The sequence below is a fragment of the Thunnus thynnus genome, chromosome 21 (assembly GCF_963924715.1).
Source record: "Thunnus thynnus chromosome 21, fThuThy2.1, whole genome shotgun sequence".
Taxonomy (NCBI): Eukaryota; Metazoa; Chordata; class Actinopteri; order Scombriformes; family Scombridae; genus Thunnus; species Thunnus thynnus.
The window spans coordinates 8,633,584-8,649,889 of record NC_089537.1 but is presented as its reverse complement, the minus strand read 5'-3'; the positions used below and the strand labels follow the sequence as shown (position 1 = coordinate 8,649,889).

The following is a 16,306-nucleotide window of genomic DNA, read 5'->3' as shown; positions in this document are numbered from 1 at the left end:
CAGTTGTAATTGTATAGTGTACAGTATATAAGCCTTCATTATGGGCAGCAAACCCCCAGTAGTCTCCACTCACAGAGGTGAATAGGCTAATCCATATTTATTTTAAATGGGTGCCATCTGTTGAGTAGGCTGGATATCAGATGGAATACACATTCATAATGTGTGCATGTGTGTGTGTGTCTATATGTGCTTGGAGATCTCATCTGGACAGAGTAGTGAGGCGTTGATGACTCTACCGCATGGGCATGTGTGTTTGCACTCCTGATCTCAGCTGGGTGGTGGATTGGGACAGTGATGGATACGTGTGCGTGTGTGTGCAATTTGTTGCCGGGTTGAGTAACACCGCAGGGATGTGAGGTGGCAGCACCGTGATGGACTGTTCGTGTGCTTGTGTGTGTATGTATGTGTGTGCGTGTGTGTCTAAGCACTAGGAGACCTTATCTAAGCCTGGCTTTGGTGTTGCGCAAGACGTTTGAAAGAGGGATTGCTTGTTTATATGACCTTGTTCGTTATCTGACTTGAGTTTTGTAATTCCTCTGCTGATTTGTCTATACAAGATGGCTTGAGAGTGTTCAGTGTGTATGTCTTTCAGTCTCTGTGTTTTCTGCTGAAACAAAGCATCTAAGATCACTGGCTTGCTTGGCTCTTCTTTGTATATGTTTTATATGTGTCTCAGCAGTTACTTTCCTCTGAACTCCATGCGATTCACTTGTCAGCTGTAATTTGTAAAGGTCTCTTTAACTGTGACCGGCACAAACCCATAAAGCCCCTGAGTTGCACACAGTTTGCATAAAAGATAGAAGAAACGCCACTCTGAAATAGGCCAGGCTGCATCGCCTTTTTCCTTCTGAAAAAAAAACAACCCCTCTCTTTGAAAGAACGCCCATGGGAAAAGTTATGTTGCTCTCAGTACAAAAGGTTTGTTTATCTCACTATTACATCCACAGTGTAACAGTTTGTTCTTTAAGCAACCACAATTTGCTCCCATCTAATGATGCACTTTGATAATGGCAGTCCAAGGTGCTGAGGTTAAGGAGATTAAAAGCTGCATTTCCTGTTTTTTTTTCAGCGAGGTGACAGTGCCCTCCGTTATCATCCTCAACACATCCAATGAGCAGTACTTCCTGCCCAGTGAGCCGATTGAGACCATGGAGCAGCTGGTCCAATTCATCAGCGGCGTTTTGAACGGTTCTGCACAGGTCCAAATCTTCTCCTTTTCCCCCCCCCCCCCCTTCCTCCCTCTGCTACTCTCTGTTTATGCATTCAGCTCAGTGTAGCCCCCCTATTCCCCTTGTGTTGTACCATTGTAATCACACCAGTAGTCTTCATTAATCAAGCATGTTGCCTTGCATTTTAAGTCCTCCCTGGAAAATTTCACCAGATGAGGTATTTCTGCAATCTCCTTTTGCATGTTTAGATTTGATATTTCTGTCCCTCCTGAATAGATTATCTACAATAATTTTGTCTTCCTAGTCAAACACTGAGATTACTACATGACTTTGTATTGTAGTGTGTACACTAATCTGCATGCTGTTTGGAACGAAATGTCGTCATTTTCCCTGTACTACTCTAAAGTCACCAGATGTATGAAACCATAAGCCAAACAGCCAGAGGTCCTCTCCTTTTTTCCCCAAGAAAGGTCTGGGCTATTTTTTGCTTGGCAAAACAAACCACCTCCCACCAAATACACAGCAAAAGAAACCTCCATGTTTCTCCAGTTCCAGCCAAAGCCTGGACAGTCTCAGCTTCCTCGTGTCATGCTGGTAATAATTGCCATGAGGTGTCTCAAGGTTGGTTCATGCTTCATGTAGAAATACACCAAGGGCAATAAGTGCATTAAAGTGAGATTATCCAAAAAATTACCTACATTTCCTACTTGATTATACAGAATTTTTGAGGCCAATACCAAAATTGAGAGTTAAGAAAAATCAGATAATAATATAAAACCCATAATGTAAATAAACGTTATTGTAAAGGTTCCCTTAAATTATTTTTTTCAATAATTATGCCCAATAAATGCACTGGGCAGGATGTTTTACACTGAAAAAATAAACTTGTCACTACTCTCTGGTGGACAAACTATAGAATGATGACACTGTTTCATTTCTGTACTTCAATTTCCTGTCATTTATCGGTTGACATAAGCGTCGATACATCTGCAACATCAGCCTGGTCGATTTATTGGTCGGGCTCTAGTTTTTCATAACAAACATTAAATGCATGAAGGGAATTCTTAGTCCTCCATGACGCATGAGCCAACCATGAGTAGAGAGAGCTGACAGGCTGTGTCATCTCTTCTCGTAGGTTTTAAACCAATAGTTAACATTTTTGAAGTGTGTCCCAATTCTCTGCTCTTGGAGTACATAGAGTTGCTTTTAGAGGATTCAGTTTCTGTCTTCTATCCTTTGCTTCACACTGGTCGTGCAGTTTCTGGTTGCCATCCAGAATTTGATGCAATTACAGAGGGACAACTTTAATAACACGCTATAAAAACCTTCATCAAAACGTCTGTAACTGCTTGTGTAGTCCTCACACAGCGTAAGCAAATGCAATGCAACAGCTGCTTCCACCAAATCGTCTCACCTCGTTCACAGAAGTCCTCCTTAGTCAGAGCTCGCTAATTGGCCATGCTGATGAATTAGCGTCGGGACAGATCGCTCTTTGGCTCCCCGGTTGTAGTCGTCAATAAGTAAGCTCAGGCAGAGCAGAACTGCTGGACAGTGAACAGGTTTAATTCAGGTACATCAGATAATTTCGTGCAGAGAAGCACTTAATTAGACAATATTTTAAATGTCTGGGATGTACCGAGCATTTAAACAAATAGCTGAAACTGTGTGTTTAGTTCATATTGACGTATTGATAAATGTTTTGCTGTTTAAGGATTGCGGAGTTGTCACCAAGTAATTGCATCAAATTGTTGATACCGAGCTAAATAACAGATGAAACCTGCATATGAACTACATGAGCGGGGATTGTAAAATTAGCATATAAACTATTTCCTCCCCACTAGCTCTCCTCTGTCTCCATGAAATAATGTGTCTCCCTGCAGGCATACGGAGGTGACGGCATCATTCAGAGGATCAAACGTGTGGCCTTTGATGCCAGATCCACCATTATGGTAAGTTGGTATGAGCTTCATGTACACAGAAAGTATTTGCCAAGCAGGGTTATATAGCTTTTGATTGATTTTGATTTAGCTTGAACTTCAGCTCACAACTTGAATGTTGAATGTCAAAATGGTTATTTTATAAATGTTTGCAACACTGCTGTTGTAATATTAACAGATGCTATTTTTTTTTTTAATTGGATGAATCTGTTAGCACTGCAAGTCAGGAGTGTAGAGTTATAAGTACTCGTTTTTAATGTGAAGTCTTAAAGGAGATGCACATTAGCGCTACATAATTAAATCACATCTACAGTGCTCACACTTCTTCCAAGAAGATGCTCATGGAGTCAGTCTGTTACCGTTATATATCTCTTTTTATGCAGTCTCTGACTACATCAATCACAGATATGTTTAATATATACAGATATATTCAATTTTAGATAGTTAGGGAAGTTAAAACAAACACAGTATTGTAGTTTCAGTTTCACTTGCATTAATTGATTTTTTTTTTTTTTTTTTTTTTTTTGGTGACATTTTCTGCAGCACAACAACCTGCCACATAAACCGCTGAAGTTGTAGAGAATCTGTTAGCCAACAGTTGCCTGTTTACACATCCACCAGATATAGAGCAACATCAGCAATCACTGGAGTTGTGTGTCTGGCTATATGACAACTGTAAATCCCATATTCTATTCATAGTCTACTTTTACTGTTGTTCTGTTTTGGTGTCCACTAACAAGGGAAATATGTGTTTTTCTAGCTGCTAAATGCTCTTCTATGTTCACTAGCTAGTCTGAGACATTGTCTGTCATTTGCTGGGCAGGTAAGTGTAGAGTGAGTTAATCAGAGGGGTTTTTTTTTTTTTTAGCTGAAAACATATGCTTACTGCTTCTCGAAATGACACTGATGAGGGTGGTGAGAGTGAAATGAAAACAGAAAGGTTGCAAATTAAAGTAAAAATAGTAATGTACAAGTATACAAGGACTATTATTATCATCTCATTCATACTTTCCAGTTCATTGCTACATATTGTGACATAAAATTGCGTTTGCCAGAGCTTTGGTTAGAAAGTAGCTTTATACAACAGAGGTATTTAAACTTAAGAAGAATTTAAATTTAAGAAGAATTAAAATTTAAGGTTTAAAAATTATAAATAAAAGAATATAGTGTGCAAGGTTGAGTTGGTGCAGGCAGTTGAAACTGTAGGAGCGTAATAATGAGCTGAAAGACATTCATATAGATTTGACTAAAAATCTTGATTACAGCAACTTCAAGCTTTTTTATGTATCAATTTTAGGCTCATATTATTATTTCGTGCTAGTTTTAATTAGCTGCAATTATCTGTTATCCAACTGGGATACCTCTCTTCTAACTCTGCTGAAATACTTGTCTCGCTATACCTCTACAATTAAACCATTCATTATTATGATACTAATGAACACCTTGTACTTGTCGAAACGCTTCACACTGCGCCTCACCTTGACTGGATTTGCTAATTTGAGGCGAATATTGTATATATGCAACCTGCTCAAAGTTCAGTAACGCTGTAGAACAAATGCCACGCTGTTTCACACTTTTCCACTGGGAGAAAAAACATAATTCAGAGGACAAGACTGGGCGTACAACCGAGCAATATGCAACGCAGGCAGTAAACACATAGTGGGGAAAGAGGGAAAAAGGCAGCGGAGCAGGAGGAGGTGGAGCGATGAGGGTGGAGAGACACGGTCAGGAGGCTGAACTGCCTTCTCCTCCTACTTTTTACCCTAAGTAGTTGGTTCTTTTGGGAAAACTGGTGTTTATTTTACCAAGGGTGTGTTAGGAATGTAAATACAGCTGTGTTGTAATGCTGCTCGGTTGGCACGGTTGTACTGTAACCACGGGTGAGCTTAACACTGCCCTTAACAATGTCCTTAAAGGGATGTAGAGGACTCCTAAAGGAAAATTATAGATTTTATTGGGAAAATTGCCGAAATAGAAGGTATTGTGACTTGTGGAGCTTTGTCTCAAAGCACAAAGAAATGCCTCTGGAAATGTTATGGAAGGTTTAATTCTTTAGCTGTCAGGTCAGGTTTGACAGTCGGGTTCCTAAATGGGATCAGCGGAAGAATTACACCTGCCAGAAACAGGGCAAGGTTTTAATACAAAAACAATATTAGATTTCTGTGGGCTGTGCGAGAGCATAGTGTGCAAGATTTTATTTGTCTCCCATTAGTAGCCGCACAAAAGTAAGAATCCATGTGTGAAGGTCTTGTCTTACACCTGTAATAGAAAGGAAGTGAATTTCTCTTCTTGCTTCTCTAATTTTAGTGAGCTGCTTGTATCACTCCGGCTAGTCTTGCTCACAGTGACATGATATGATGGAAAGCAGATAGGCAGCAGCCATCACCTTTCCCCCAGAGAGCCTATCTAAATGCACGGCTGACAGGAGCATGAGGAAGCAGCCACATTAGGCGCAATGACTCAGCCAGCTGTGTTAGCATAGCATACCCATCCCTACCTCATCTAGCAACACAGTGCATTTGCAATTACTATCCCTCTTCCAGTGGCAATGACTGGAGGCAACATGGATATTTCTCTTCTTCTCAGCTCAGTGGCTGGCAGAATTTGTGACTGAATACTCCCTTCGAGGTACATTGTCTCTGATGTATCCTTCTATATTAAGGCCAAATGACTCATATGTCATCGAGATCATTTAAAGAAGAACTTGCAGAAGAGGTTGTCCTTCAGTGACTACATGGTCGTGCCCGCAGGAGATGAGGGGTTGTGCGTGTTATAGGAGCAGAGTGGTAAATTACAACATCAAGGAAAAAAGGTTTAATTTTATATGCAGGTTCAGGACAAGGATGTGAATGAGATGTTTTGTTCACGGCCAGTGAGCAAAACAACTCCAGCCACTTGTTGGCGATCGCTGTATCTAACTGATCCTCAGGGATAAATGACACTTTCATTTACCACATTTTGACCCTTAAGGGCTTCTAAGGGTCAGTCTCCAAAGTGTGATAAATTTACAATGTACGGATAGTAAATTAAAGAGAAACAACAACAAAAAGTAAATGTATACAAACGTAACTTACTAAAGTTACTGTGTGAATGTGTGTGGTCTAGTTATGTTTACTTAAAATGTCTTCAGGCGGACTTGTGTATAATGGTGGACCTGCTTGTGTTTGAAGTTTGAGATGTATTTATTTATTTCAGTTCAAATTGCACAATACACTCAAAGGATTATAGATAAAAGGGTAGAACTCTCCAATATGGTCATTGGTGTAAAACAAGACAGTCAGTACGAGATAGCGACACAAACAGTATAACATAATACAGACATCTTGAAATTGCATGACAAAAATGTAATTAATGCTAAAATATTAAAGGCTGTCTGAGTTTCTGCAAATGATTTGTGACCTGCCTTCTGAGCACACTCGTCGGAGCTTAATGGCGTAATGCAAATGAATGAATAAATGAATGAATAAGAACGTAGTAACTCTACTAAACATAAAAGCCTCTGTGATTTTCAACATATATATTTTGATCAGCGCTTTAAATAGGATTTTGAATTCACTCTACTTAATATCTAATGGGAGTCTCCTTACCATTAGGAACACTGGCTGTTTTAAGAGACACTTTTCTAAAATGTCAGATACTCACTTTCACAATTGTGCTCCGCTGTCCTGAACAGCTTCTGAGAGGAATGAAAGAAATCGAGATAAATTATTAGCGTGTTTGTTGTCACATGTGTGAATGTGAGATAAGGCCAGCCCCGAATTGACCCATTAGGGGGCCATCGGGCAAAACTCTGTCCCTACTGTACATCTGTATATCCTGTTGCCTTTATGTACCCATCAGCCACAGTGCAGACAGCAGACTTTACATGGCAACTTAATCATATTTTGCCCAGAACCAAAACAGTACTATTTTAGAACACCAAATAATTAGATTTATTTTAATGAGACAATAAAACAAGATTTTGACATGAGGTCTCTCTACAAGACAGGGCCTGAATATGAAAGCTCCACTGATCAATACTTCTAACCAAACAAACAAGAGGCATGGCAATGTTGGTTGTTGCACCACTTTAGTCCAGACTGAAATTGCTCAGCAACTGCTGGACAGATTGAGATTCAATTTTGTGTGTGTGGTCAAAAATGTAAATTTCTCCAATAGTTTCTCCAAATAACAGCAAAACTAAAGACATTCCCAGTGAGTGAATGCAAGTAGTGACAACTCCACAGAGAATCATCACATGACTCTGCATTTCCTCTCTGCTCTACAGAGCATTTCGGTGTCGTTCAGCTCATTGTTTTGGTTGTTCTACCACTCTCATCAGCGTCTTTTCCAGCCATAGCAGGCGGCTGTTTTCAGGGGAAAGAGCTCTGAACCCATAGTATATTACCTGCCTTCCCCATATGGCAGACAGGCAACACAGTGGAGTATTTAGCAGCTTAAGCAACAGATAAAACCCTCAGGAATTGGTGGAGACCAAAACAGAGCTAAAAGTGTGAATATTTAAATTGAATTCATCGGGAACAGAAACATGACTCATAATACATGCTTATGTTGCTCTATATCTGCTGGATGTGTAAATAGGCGACTGTTTGCCATATCATTGATCAGTGTTGTGTTTACAGCTTGTTGTGTTGCTGCCAAAAAAAATCGGTATCGCATCGCTAAGTGTCTTGCTGCATCACAGCCACTGACTGTCGATGACCAGTATAGCATGAAAGCATAGGAAAGCGTGATTTGCGTCACCTGTGTGGTCTCACGTGGTTGGGGGACCCACTCATAAATCACTGCTCCACAGTGCATAGTGCACTCCATTATCAGTTCAGATGATATTGTGCTTTAGAGGTGCATATCACTAAAAAAAAGGTTACCTACTAAGAAAAAAGTTTAGGGATAGATTCTGAGTGATGTTAATAGATGGATAGGCTTTTTGCATGTTTGTTCATACTTATATGGAGAGCATAATGACATTAAGAAAAGTGGAGTTGATGTTCTTATAGTGGTTAGAGTAACTCATCTTAAATATCTTATCTCCTAATATCTTGTGCAAAATAGTGAATTGTAAAAGAACATTAATATATTGTTCCTTTCTTGCTATTCTCTTTTTGCTTTTTCTATATTTCACATCTCTTTTTAAACCTTACATTTCTCTCCGTATTCTCCCTCCTTCACCTTTCATTTTTCGATGTCTGCCTTCCTACATTAGTCAGTGTTTCGCAGCTCTCCACTGCTGGGCTGCTTCCTGTTCGGCCTACCACTGGGTGTAATTAGCCTGATGTGCTATGGCATCTGCACAGCTGAGTCGGATGACGGTTCGGATGACATAGACGCGCTCAAGAGGGAGGGTCTGACTGACGAAGAGGAGGAAGAAGAGGAGGAGAGGCAACGCGCCGCTGAGCTGGAGGGCCCCGAAGAAGGAGAGAACGAGGAAGAGGAGCCAGAAGTAGGAGAGAAGGATCCCGAAGAGAAGAAAACCGATTAACACAGGGGCTCCCGCCGGATAGAGGATGATAGGCCTAGTGAAATGCAGTGACATGAAACTCAAAGACATATCAATGTATTACTGTTCTGCTTCTTTGTTTTTCATCTCACTTCCCCGTCATGCCCCTCTAGCACAGACTGTTCTCCCATCTTTGAGTTCTGTGTGTCAGTATGTAAGGTCAGCCGCTCAGTGAAGCCATCTGAATCATATTTAAATCTAACAGCCTTTTTAATGCCGGAGTCTAAACACATAATGTTCAAGAGAAGAAGGGACGGCTGTGAACCAAACATACCGCTTATTTATTATGATTCGACCAACCAGTGGTTTATTCCATGTGATGTGTGACCTTTTCTCTGACATTGTTAGATAGTCGTTTTGTAACCACTTAAACACTCAAATCCTATCGTCTTTTCGTCATTTTCCAATCCTTCTGTTCTTCTGTTACAGTTTTTTTGTGTTTCAAATGTAAGATAATAGCTTACAATAGTAGAAACAGGTCAAACTTGCCTTGAAACTGAATAGAATCTAAATACTCTGAGACATTTTGTCTACCTTTACCCCCCAACCCAAAGTGTAGGTTTATCATGTATAGTAATTGCCATGTGTAGAAAGCATAGGAAGTGCCCAAGAAGGAAAATCTGCCATAAATTAATTGTGCTTTTTGTATTGTACGTCATTGCCTGAAAATATTTCTTCTTGTTTTAGGGGTGCAAAGTGCCGAGACAGTCATGCATTTCAACTTATTTCCCATGCCAGCTGCCTGTTAGTATCTATTTATGTCGAGAGTCGGAGAGTTGATGAAAAAAGCTGGATTGGTAATTGGTATCAGTCTTGTCTGATACTACAATATGGCAAATGCACAATTTTAACAACCTGCTAAAAATTCCTCGTGTAGATGGGTTCTACCTGTATAGCAGACACCCATAACATGCATCAGTAACTCCTGCTGCATTTAACAACTTGTATTCCTCAGATAGACTGGCTCTGTCTGTTTCCATATTTCAATCTGTCCTCCATCATCGGTTGCTATATTGAATTCAGTCAGCAAGATGTTTACATCCAGGTCCGCTGAGATACACACTGAGCGTACAGAATATTAGGACAGTCTTCCTACTACTGAGTTTCACCACGTTTCCAGCACAGTTCACTATGTTAAGTTGTTTTAAGGTTTAAAAGTCCATTTTTTATCCTATTCTCTTACCCTTGTGACTGAACTTTATATAATAGCTGAAATCAACCAAAGGTTTTGGCTTCCTCCTGAATTCACCCAACCAGCCACCTCATGAAAAGAGCAAGTATTCCTAATATCTGCTACGACCAGTGTAATACCATTTTTATGAGAAACGCACAGTACACTCCAACCGGTTGGATTTGTAGTAGCCCAGTGATGCTTTGTGGAGACAGTTTAATCATGGCTGAAATATATTATATTATCTTTTGTAGCTGTCTTTAAAACTGAATATTTGCGACTAAATAATGGTAAAATAAAAGGTAGAGTTAGACAAAACATCCTTAGTTAACCCAAATTATCCTTTTAATGATGTCCGACATATTTTTTTAACATAGAAACATGAGAGTCTCCTGGATAATGTTATGATCCTAGAAGTTTATGTTATGGCCACCAGTTTTAATCATTTAAACTTAATTTCTAAGAGATCATGTGTTTTCCCATGAGTCTCTGTCACAATTTCTAAGGAGAATAAGCCAGTCAGTGGTGAGAATTTAGAGCTGTAGCAAATTTAAAAACTTTGTTGTTGCAGTTGAGAACAAAAAGCCAGCCCCATGTAGCTGAATTTATCCAAAACTGACCCAGAATTCAAAAGCAAATTGATATGAACTGCAGATTATTGTTTAAAGTTTTCTCAACAGCATAATCTTTAGCTTCCACTCGCCGTTAGCGGTACACGTAGCAGAATTTTAAGCCGTGTCTGGATCATACCTGTGACGTTTTCTCAAAGAACCAGATATTTTCTGACACACTTGTTAATCTTTTGCACTGATGATTCAAGCAGGAGAGATTCACGAGCATCCAAGCCATAAAAGTGCTCCAACTATTAAGTCACCTTACATTGCCTACGGAGAAAATCATTCCTAATGCCTGAAATAGCTCTTCACACTTCTCACCGTTTTTCCAGCTGAGCCCCGCCTACATTAAACCAGTGACAAGGCTTCAGAGGAAAAAAAAAGAAATACAGAAACTTCTCACGTAATATCACCATGATGGTTACACATTTGGCAGTCATGCAGAACCCCATTGCTCATAGTGAGAAGCTCATTAGGAAGATATTAAATTCAAACGGGTACAATGGATTAATTCTTGCTCTGTATCTTTTTTTTTTTTTTTATTCATCCAAAACATTCATGCATTTATATTGTGTCTAACGCACAGAGCCGCAAAGAAAATTAGAAGAAATTAAAAGAAATGTAAAGTTTGAAATGAGGAATGAATGTCAAGCTTTCTGAAAACTGCAAACAGCCAACGGGCATAAAACTTTACTTTGGGAACAGTAGTTTAACAAAGTAATCTTACCAGCTTTTTCCTGAGCTTTCAACCGCAATTCACTGAACCAACTCCCGGACTACTGAGCAAACAAAGTGGACCCTTAATTACAATGATATTTTCAATGAATGTTTTAAGCTGTTTATGTTGTGTAAAGATAACCCCAATCCTTATCCCCAATCTGTAACCTTTAAAAAAAAAAAAAAAAAAAAAAAAAGTGTAGCTGAGTAATAAGATGGCTTCGGGTTTTGTTGTTGATTTTTATTGTGCGTTTGTAGCTCAGTAAATCTCGTACCTTGATCAACTTAGGCACCTCAACCTAAGCACACCTGTTGTTTTTACATACAGAGGTAATCTGTATTATTACTGTGAAACTGCACTAAAGGAAACCATGCCCTCGCCTTGCCTTCTGGTCTTTGTAGTTGCCTACCATTCTCTGCCAAACTTCCTCTTTGGGTTTGAATTGAGATTGTCACACTTTATTACAGGTTTGAAAGATTGAAATAAAGATTGTCCTCTTTTTCTTGTTGACTGGTATCTTTCCTTGCATCTCATATACACAAACTCCATCTGTTTTTCTTTCGTTCTTTCAAATTATCTGCCTGTCTTCCGTTTAGACAGCTATTTCTCCAATCTATTTCCAATTATCACATATATTAATGTGTTTTTTTTTTCCACCAGTATAATTCTAGGTAGAGGTGTCTACTCAATTATGGCAGATATAATCAAATTTTTAGAGATCTAGGTTTAACTGCTGAAGATTGCATTACTTGATGCGAAACTCATTTATTTCTTCTCTTTAGGGAATGACTGCGCTCGCGAGTCAAACTTTCAGACGTGACTTTACATAAATAAAAATGCACTACGTCAGGATGTACTTTCCGAAGCCTGACCCGGTGTTGTGTTGTTGCTTGTTGTGAAGTTTGAATGGTTGATTTTCAGGTCTGGTAAAGGAGGAGGAATGTTCATTTTTCTTTGGATGTCATTTTGTGGATAAATTACCACAAAGGGGGAGATAATATATTACTACATCAGAATCAGTGTCATTGAGTGGTGCTGATGCAAAAAGTAATTCATCGCTCAATTACCTCGCTATATATTCTGAGAATGAGTTTCATCGCGTGGCAAATGAAGGAGGAGGCTGTCTCTTTTCTGTTGGAGAACCAACAATCTCGAGCCCTAGACAAGGGCAATTACACTTTGCTGCTCATTCTGACATCTGTCTTATGTTGAAATGGCAAATTAAGGCAAGATAGTAATCATCTCATTTCTGACTCACACGGGGACAGGGGGGGGATATAATAGTTGAGGGTCGCACGCACGGTCAAGGTAGAAAGATAGATGGTTATTTCAGTTAATGCTTTGAGCCTGAGTTTCAAGGGTATTCTGAGTTCGGTTGGTGTCAATCAACAAGATGTGAAAAGGCTGATTAGCTTTGCTCACCATGGAAACCAACCCACTCTTGTTCTCTGTGAGTCTTTGCTGATCCTGTTAGGAATGCAGTATTATTTGCATTTATGGCTGATAGATGGCTGCAGCTGTTTAAGGCCATCTGTTTCCTGCCACTTAAAAAAATACCTCAATACTGCACAGCATAGTAACACAAAAAAGTTGCCAAATTTGCCCTTTTGAGATATCACCTCCCTTCAGAAGATGGCTCTTTCACGTGTTTTTGTTTCCATCATCGGCAGTTAGATCATTTCTCCTGGCCCTGTCTGACTATTTTTGGTGCTGTGACTTCACATCAACAGTTCAACTGAGTTTAATAGCCACTTGTCAGCTTGTCAGTCGATAGATGGTGCTTGTTGTGGTTGTTTTCTTCTGAGCGGCTTGACATTTTGAAAAACTTTTCTTCAGGGCTGTGTGAAAATGACTGTGTGAAGATGCCTGCTGCCCATCATAGCTGTTACAACTTCTACTGCATCAGAAATCATCAAACACACACACACATCCTCCGGCGGAGGACAGTAACTGCCAGTGGAAAAGAAGATAAGACCAATACAGAGTCCAAAATACACCCTGTTTTAGAAAGACAAATATGGTCGGCTACATGGCAAACAACTGCGCTTGAATAAATTATGTGTTGAAACTGAATTATTTTGAGTTATTGAAAGAGAAAACTATCATGGTGTGGTACTATTTATTGCAATTTTAATGTAATTTGTGTTTTGCTGCAGTGTTATGTAGCCTAAACGTGAACTCTCCATTAGTACTCCCCTGTGATCATACTATTGTGGATTGCCGATGGGTTTTTTTTTTTTTTTTTTTTCTTTGGTGGTGGTGGTGGGGGGTCTAATTATGTGTCACCACAAAAATGGTTAAAACACATATACACTGGTTGCTTTTTGTCACAAACCTACATCTATTTCATCTGATCATTTGCCCAACTCCCACCTCCCTTACCTGTCAAATCTTCCATCCTTTCATGGCACATCTAATCTACATGACAATGAGGCAGATCTAGCACTCAACAATAGGCCAGGCAGGCTTTGCAGGCTGAAAACGATAAACGTCGTTAGCAGTTGGGATCAGTTAACTAATTAAGCTAATGTTAGCTGAGTTGGTTTTTTAATGTCACCTCCAACTGGTTTTTTAATGTTTCAAGCTGACATGTTTCAAATTGTAAAATGAGAACTTAGGAAAGGGTCTTAGAGATGCACTTTATGGCGCCACACATGATACCATGCTGAAAGCTGCATTTTCTGGGCAAAATGTTTGCATTCTCACAAGTTGGGGATCCATATAGAAAACATAAAGAAAACACAGTATTGTTCTCATATTACAGGGCTACTAAGTCCTGCATAAGAGTCAGAAGATCAGACTGCTACTTCATTCTAACAAAGCCCCCTTGGACAAGTAAGATGGAGGTAGATTTAGGAGTTTAGAAGTTAGTTTTATTATTCATATTTTCAAAAAGTATGTGTAAGTTAATAAATATATAAATGAGGACTGACTAATGTGTTTGTTGAATGTAACGCTATCTTGTGTAATGTTGGCTGGGGTTGCTAGAGAGTAAACAATAAGAACAGCGCCACTAAAAGTTACCGTGAAGCCTAAACTATGATATAGTAGCATCCAGGACCAGCTTCCACACAGGGCCAAATTACTAAACAGGGACTATCGGGTCTCATTTACTATTAGATTAAGTAAACCAAGTAAACTGGACACAATGTTTGTAGTTTAAGTTAGAGCACAAAACCTGCAGTTCAATCGACTCCTTACACATTTCCACTTGTGTTTTTTTTGTTTCTGACAAGCTAAAAAAAAGACATCATCCTCCAAACTTTTTATATACCAAGTATCTCTGTTACTAGAGCTACATGTTTGCTGCTTCAGTCCAAATCAAATCCAAAGCTTGACATATTCTGTGCCTGGTTACAGTTGCTAAGCTATGACTGGACATTCGCTGTTCAGGGGAGGGCTCTAGTGAACGGTCAATTTGAAATTGTAAAATTAAGTATAATTGCACCTCAGCACCTCATCTTGGTTTATAACAAATCTTTATTTTTAACCGAAATGTACAAATGATGCACAACTCAGCTAAGAAAAACAAGTGCACGGCCCACATTATCCCTGTCACTTCTAAGTGCACTGCAGCATTTCCCAGTGGAGTGTTTCTGCTTATCACTCTGCCAAGAAGCTGCTGCCACACAGCAGTTGCCTAATGATGTTGCCCGGGTCGTGATCATTTACTGAACGGACCTGTCCCCTCAGGGTATTCAGAGTGACTTACAGTACCTGAAATGTAACTGTTTCTGGAGGAGGTGACATGTGTCCGAGCACAGATGCTGACGCCGTCACTCCCACCGTTGCCACGGGCTATTTCCATCCTCAACCTGATTATCCAAAGAGCTTAAAAATCAGCTTTTCCCGTTAAGAAAAGGAGCAGGTTCATCAACACATGCATGAGTGTTTGCAGTGTGTGTATGTGTCACAGCCTCTGCGGCCTGTGTTTAATCTGATCCTTAGTCCCTTCACACAGATGTTCAGGGACGTTACGTGACTCGCCTGCTGGGTTCAGAGCTTACTTCCAAGCCCCCTTAGTGACTGTAGCCAGCTGGGTTTTAATGATGGTACAGTCACAACACTTATATACACACACGCATATATATATATATATACACACACACACATACACACAGTTGATATGAGCACCTTTTGCTGCTCAAGCAGTAAACTGTAGAAATAGGAGAGCTTGTGGGAACAGTCTCTGAATCCTTTTAACCCTTTAAACTGGATATCTCAATTCTACTGGGGCATGAGGAGCTGAATGCTGTATTCTGAGAAGAAAGTGGGATTTATTTAAGTTAAGAGCTTTTGCACAATAATCCTTTCCGGGTAGTGTCTCGAACATTTGGAATGAGGAGGGGTTTGGGTGGGACATCTCAAAGGCTATGGTCTGTCTGTTTATATATGTTGTATAGTGACATGTATTCATAAAGCCCTTATAGAAAAACAGTATACATTTTATATCATTGCTACATTAAAGGAACATAAGCTGATTCACAAGATCCAAGGCTGGTTTGTTGCACAGGTTCTAATTGCAAAACTGAACCACACAAACCTTTAAATAACTCAGAATAAATAAATTATATCAGTATATGGAATTGGATCAATTTATTTCTCATGGGGATCTTAAAATATTAATTGAGTCCAATTAATAAACCTGAACCTGCAATGGTGTGTTTGAGATGCATTATAGGTTTATGTAGGCTTTGGACCTGAAGTGATGTATTAAATGATTTATTGCTGGTTTGATGTATGATTTGACCCTTTTATCCCTTTTATCTTTTATATAAATTGCACCCTTGCACATTTTAGTGTCAGATTTCTTATCTTGCTCGTACTTGATCTGATTCTGTTGTTAACAACATAATACACCCAAATATTCACAAAAGAAGACAAGAAGAAAACCAAAACAAAAATACAGATTCCATCCAACATGGGACATACCAACTGTATCACCAGACAAGAACATATATATATTACATTGGACAATTCTAGAAAAACCTTAGATTACATTTTTCAAATTCTCCCTTTCTACATTGTCTGTGCATGGCAACACTTTATGGTCAAGGTTGTTATGGCAAACAAACTGTGATTGAGATATGGCTGGGTTAGGTTAATTAAACGCTTCAGGTTAGAAAAAGATTGTAGTTATGGTCAATAAAAAGACAAACACTAATTGCAGGTCTGTAACAGGAAGCAAGTGCCCTTTCAC

The 16,306-nt window shown here is 39.3% G+C and overlaps 1 protein-coding gene across 1 annotated transcript in view; it reads left to right on the top strand.

The window, feature by feature from the left end:
• The window catches only part of tmx3b (thioredoxin related transmembrane protein 3b), a 35,464-nt gene extending 23,856 nt beyond the window's left edge, over nucleotides 1–11,608 (top strand). Inside the window, exons 14-16 of the mRNA XM_067577587.1 lie at nucleotides 1,070–1,199; nucleotides 3,050–3,118; nucleotides 8,310–11,608. Coding sequence (XP_067433688.1) covers nucleotides 1,070–1,199; nucleotides 3,050–3,118; nucleotides 8,310–8,585 — 475 coding nt within the window. The 3' untranslated portion in view covers nucleotides 8,586–11,608. The remainder of the gene's footprint in view (nucleotides 1–1,069; nucleotides 1,200–3,049; nucleotides 3,119–8,309) is intronic.
• Nucleotides 11,609–16,306: the final 4,698 nt, after the last annotated feature.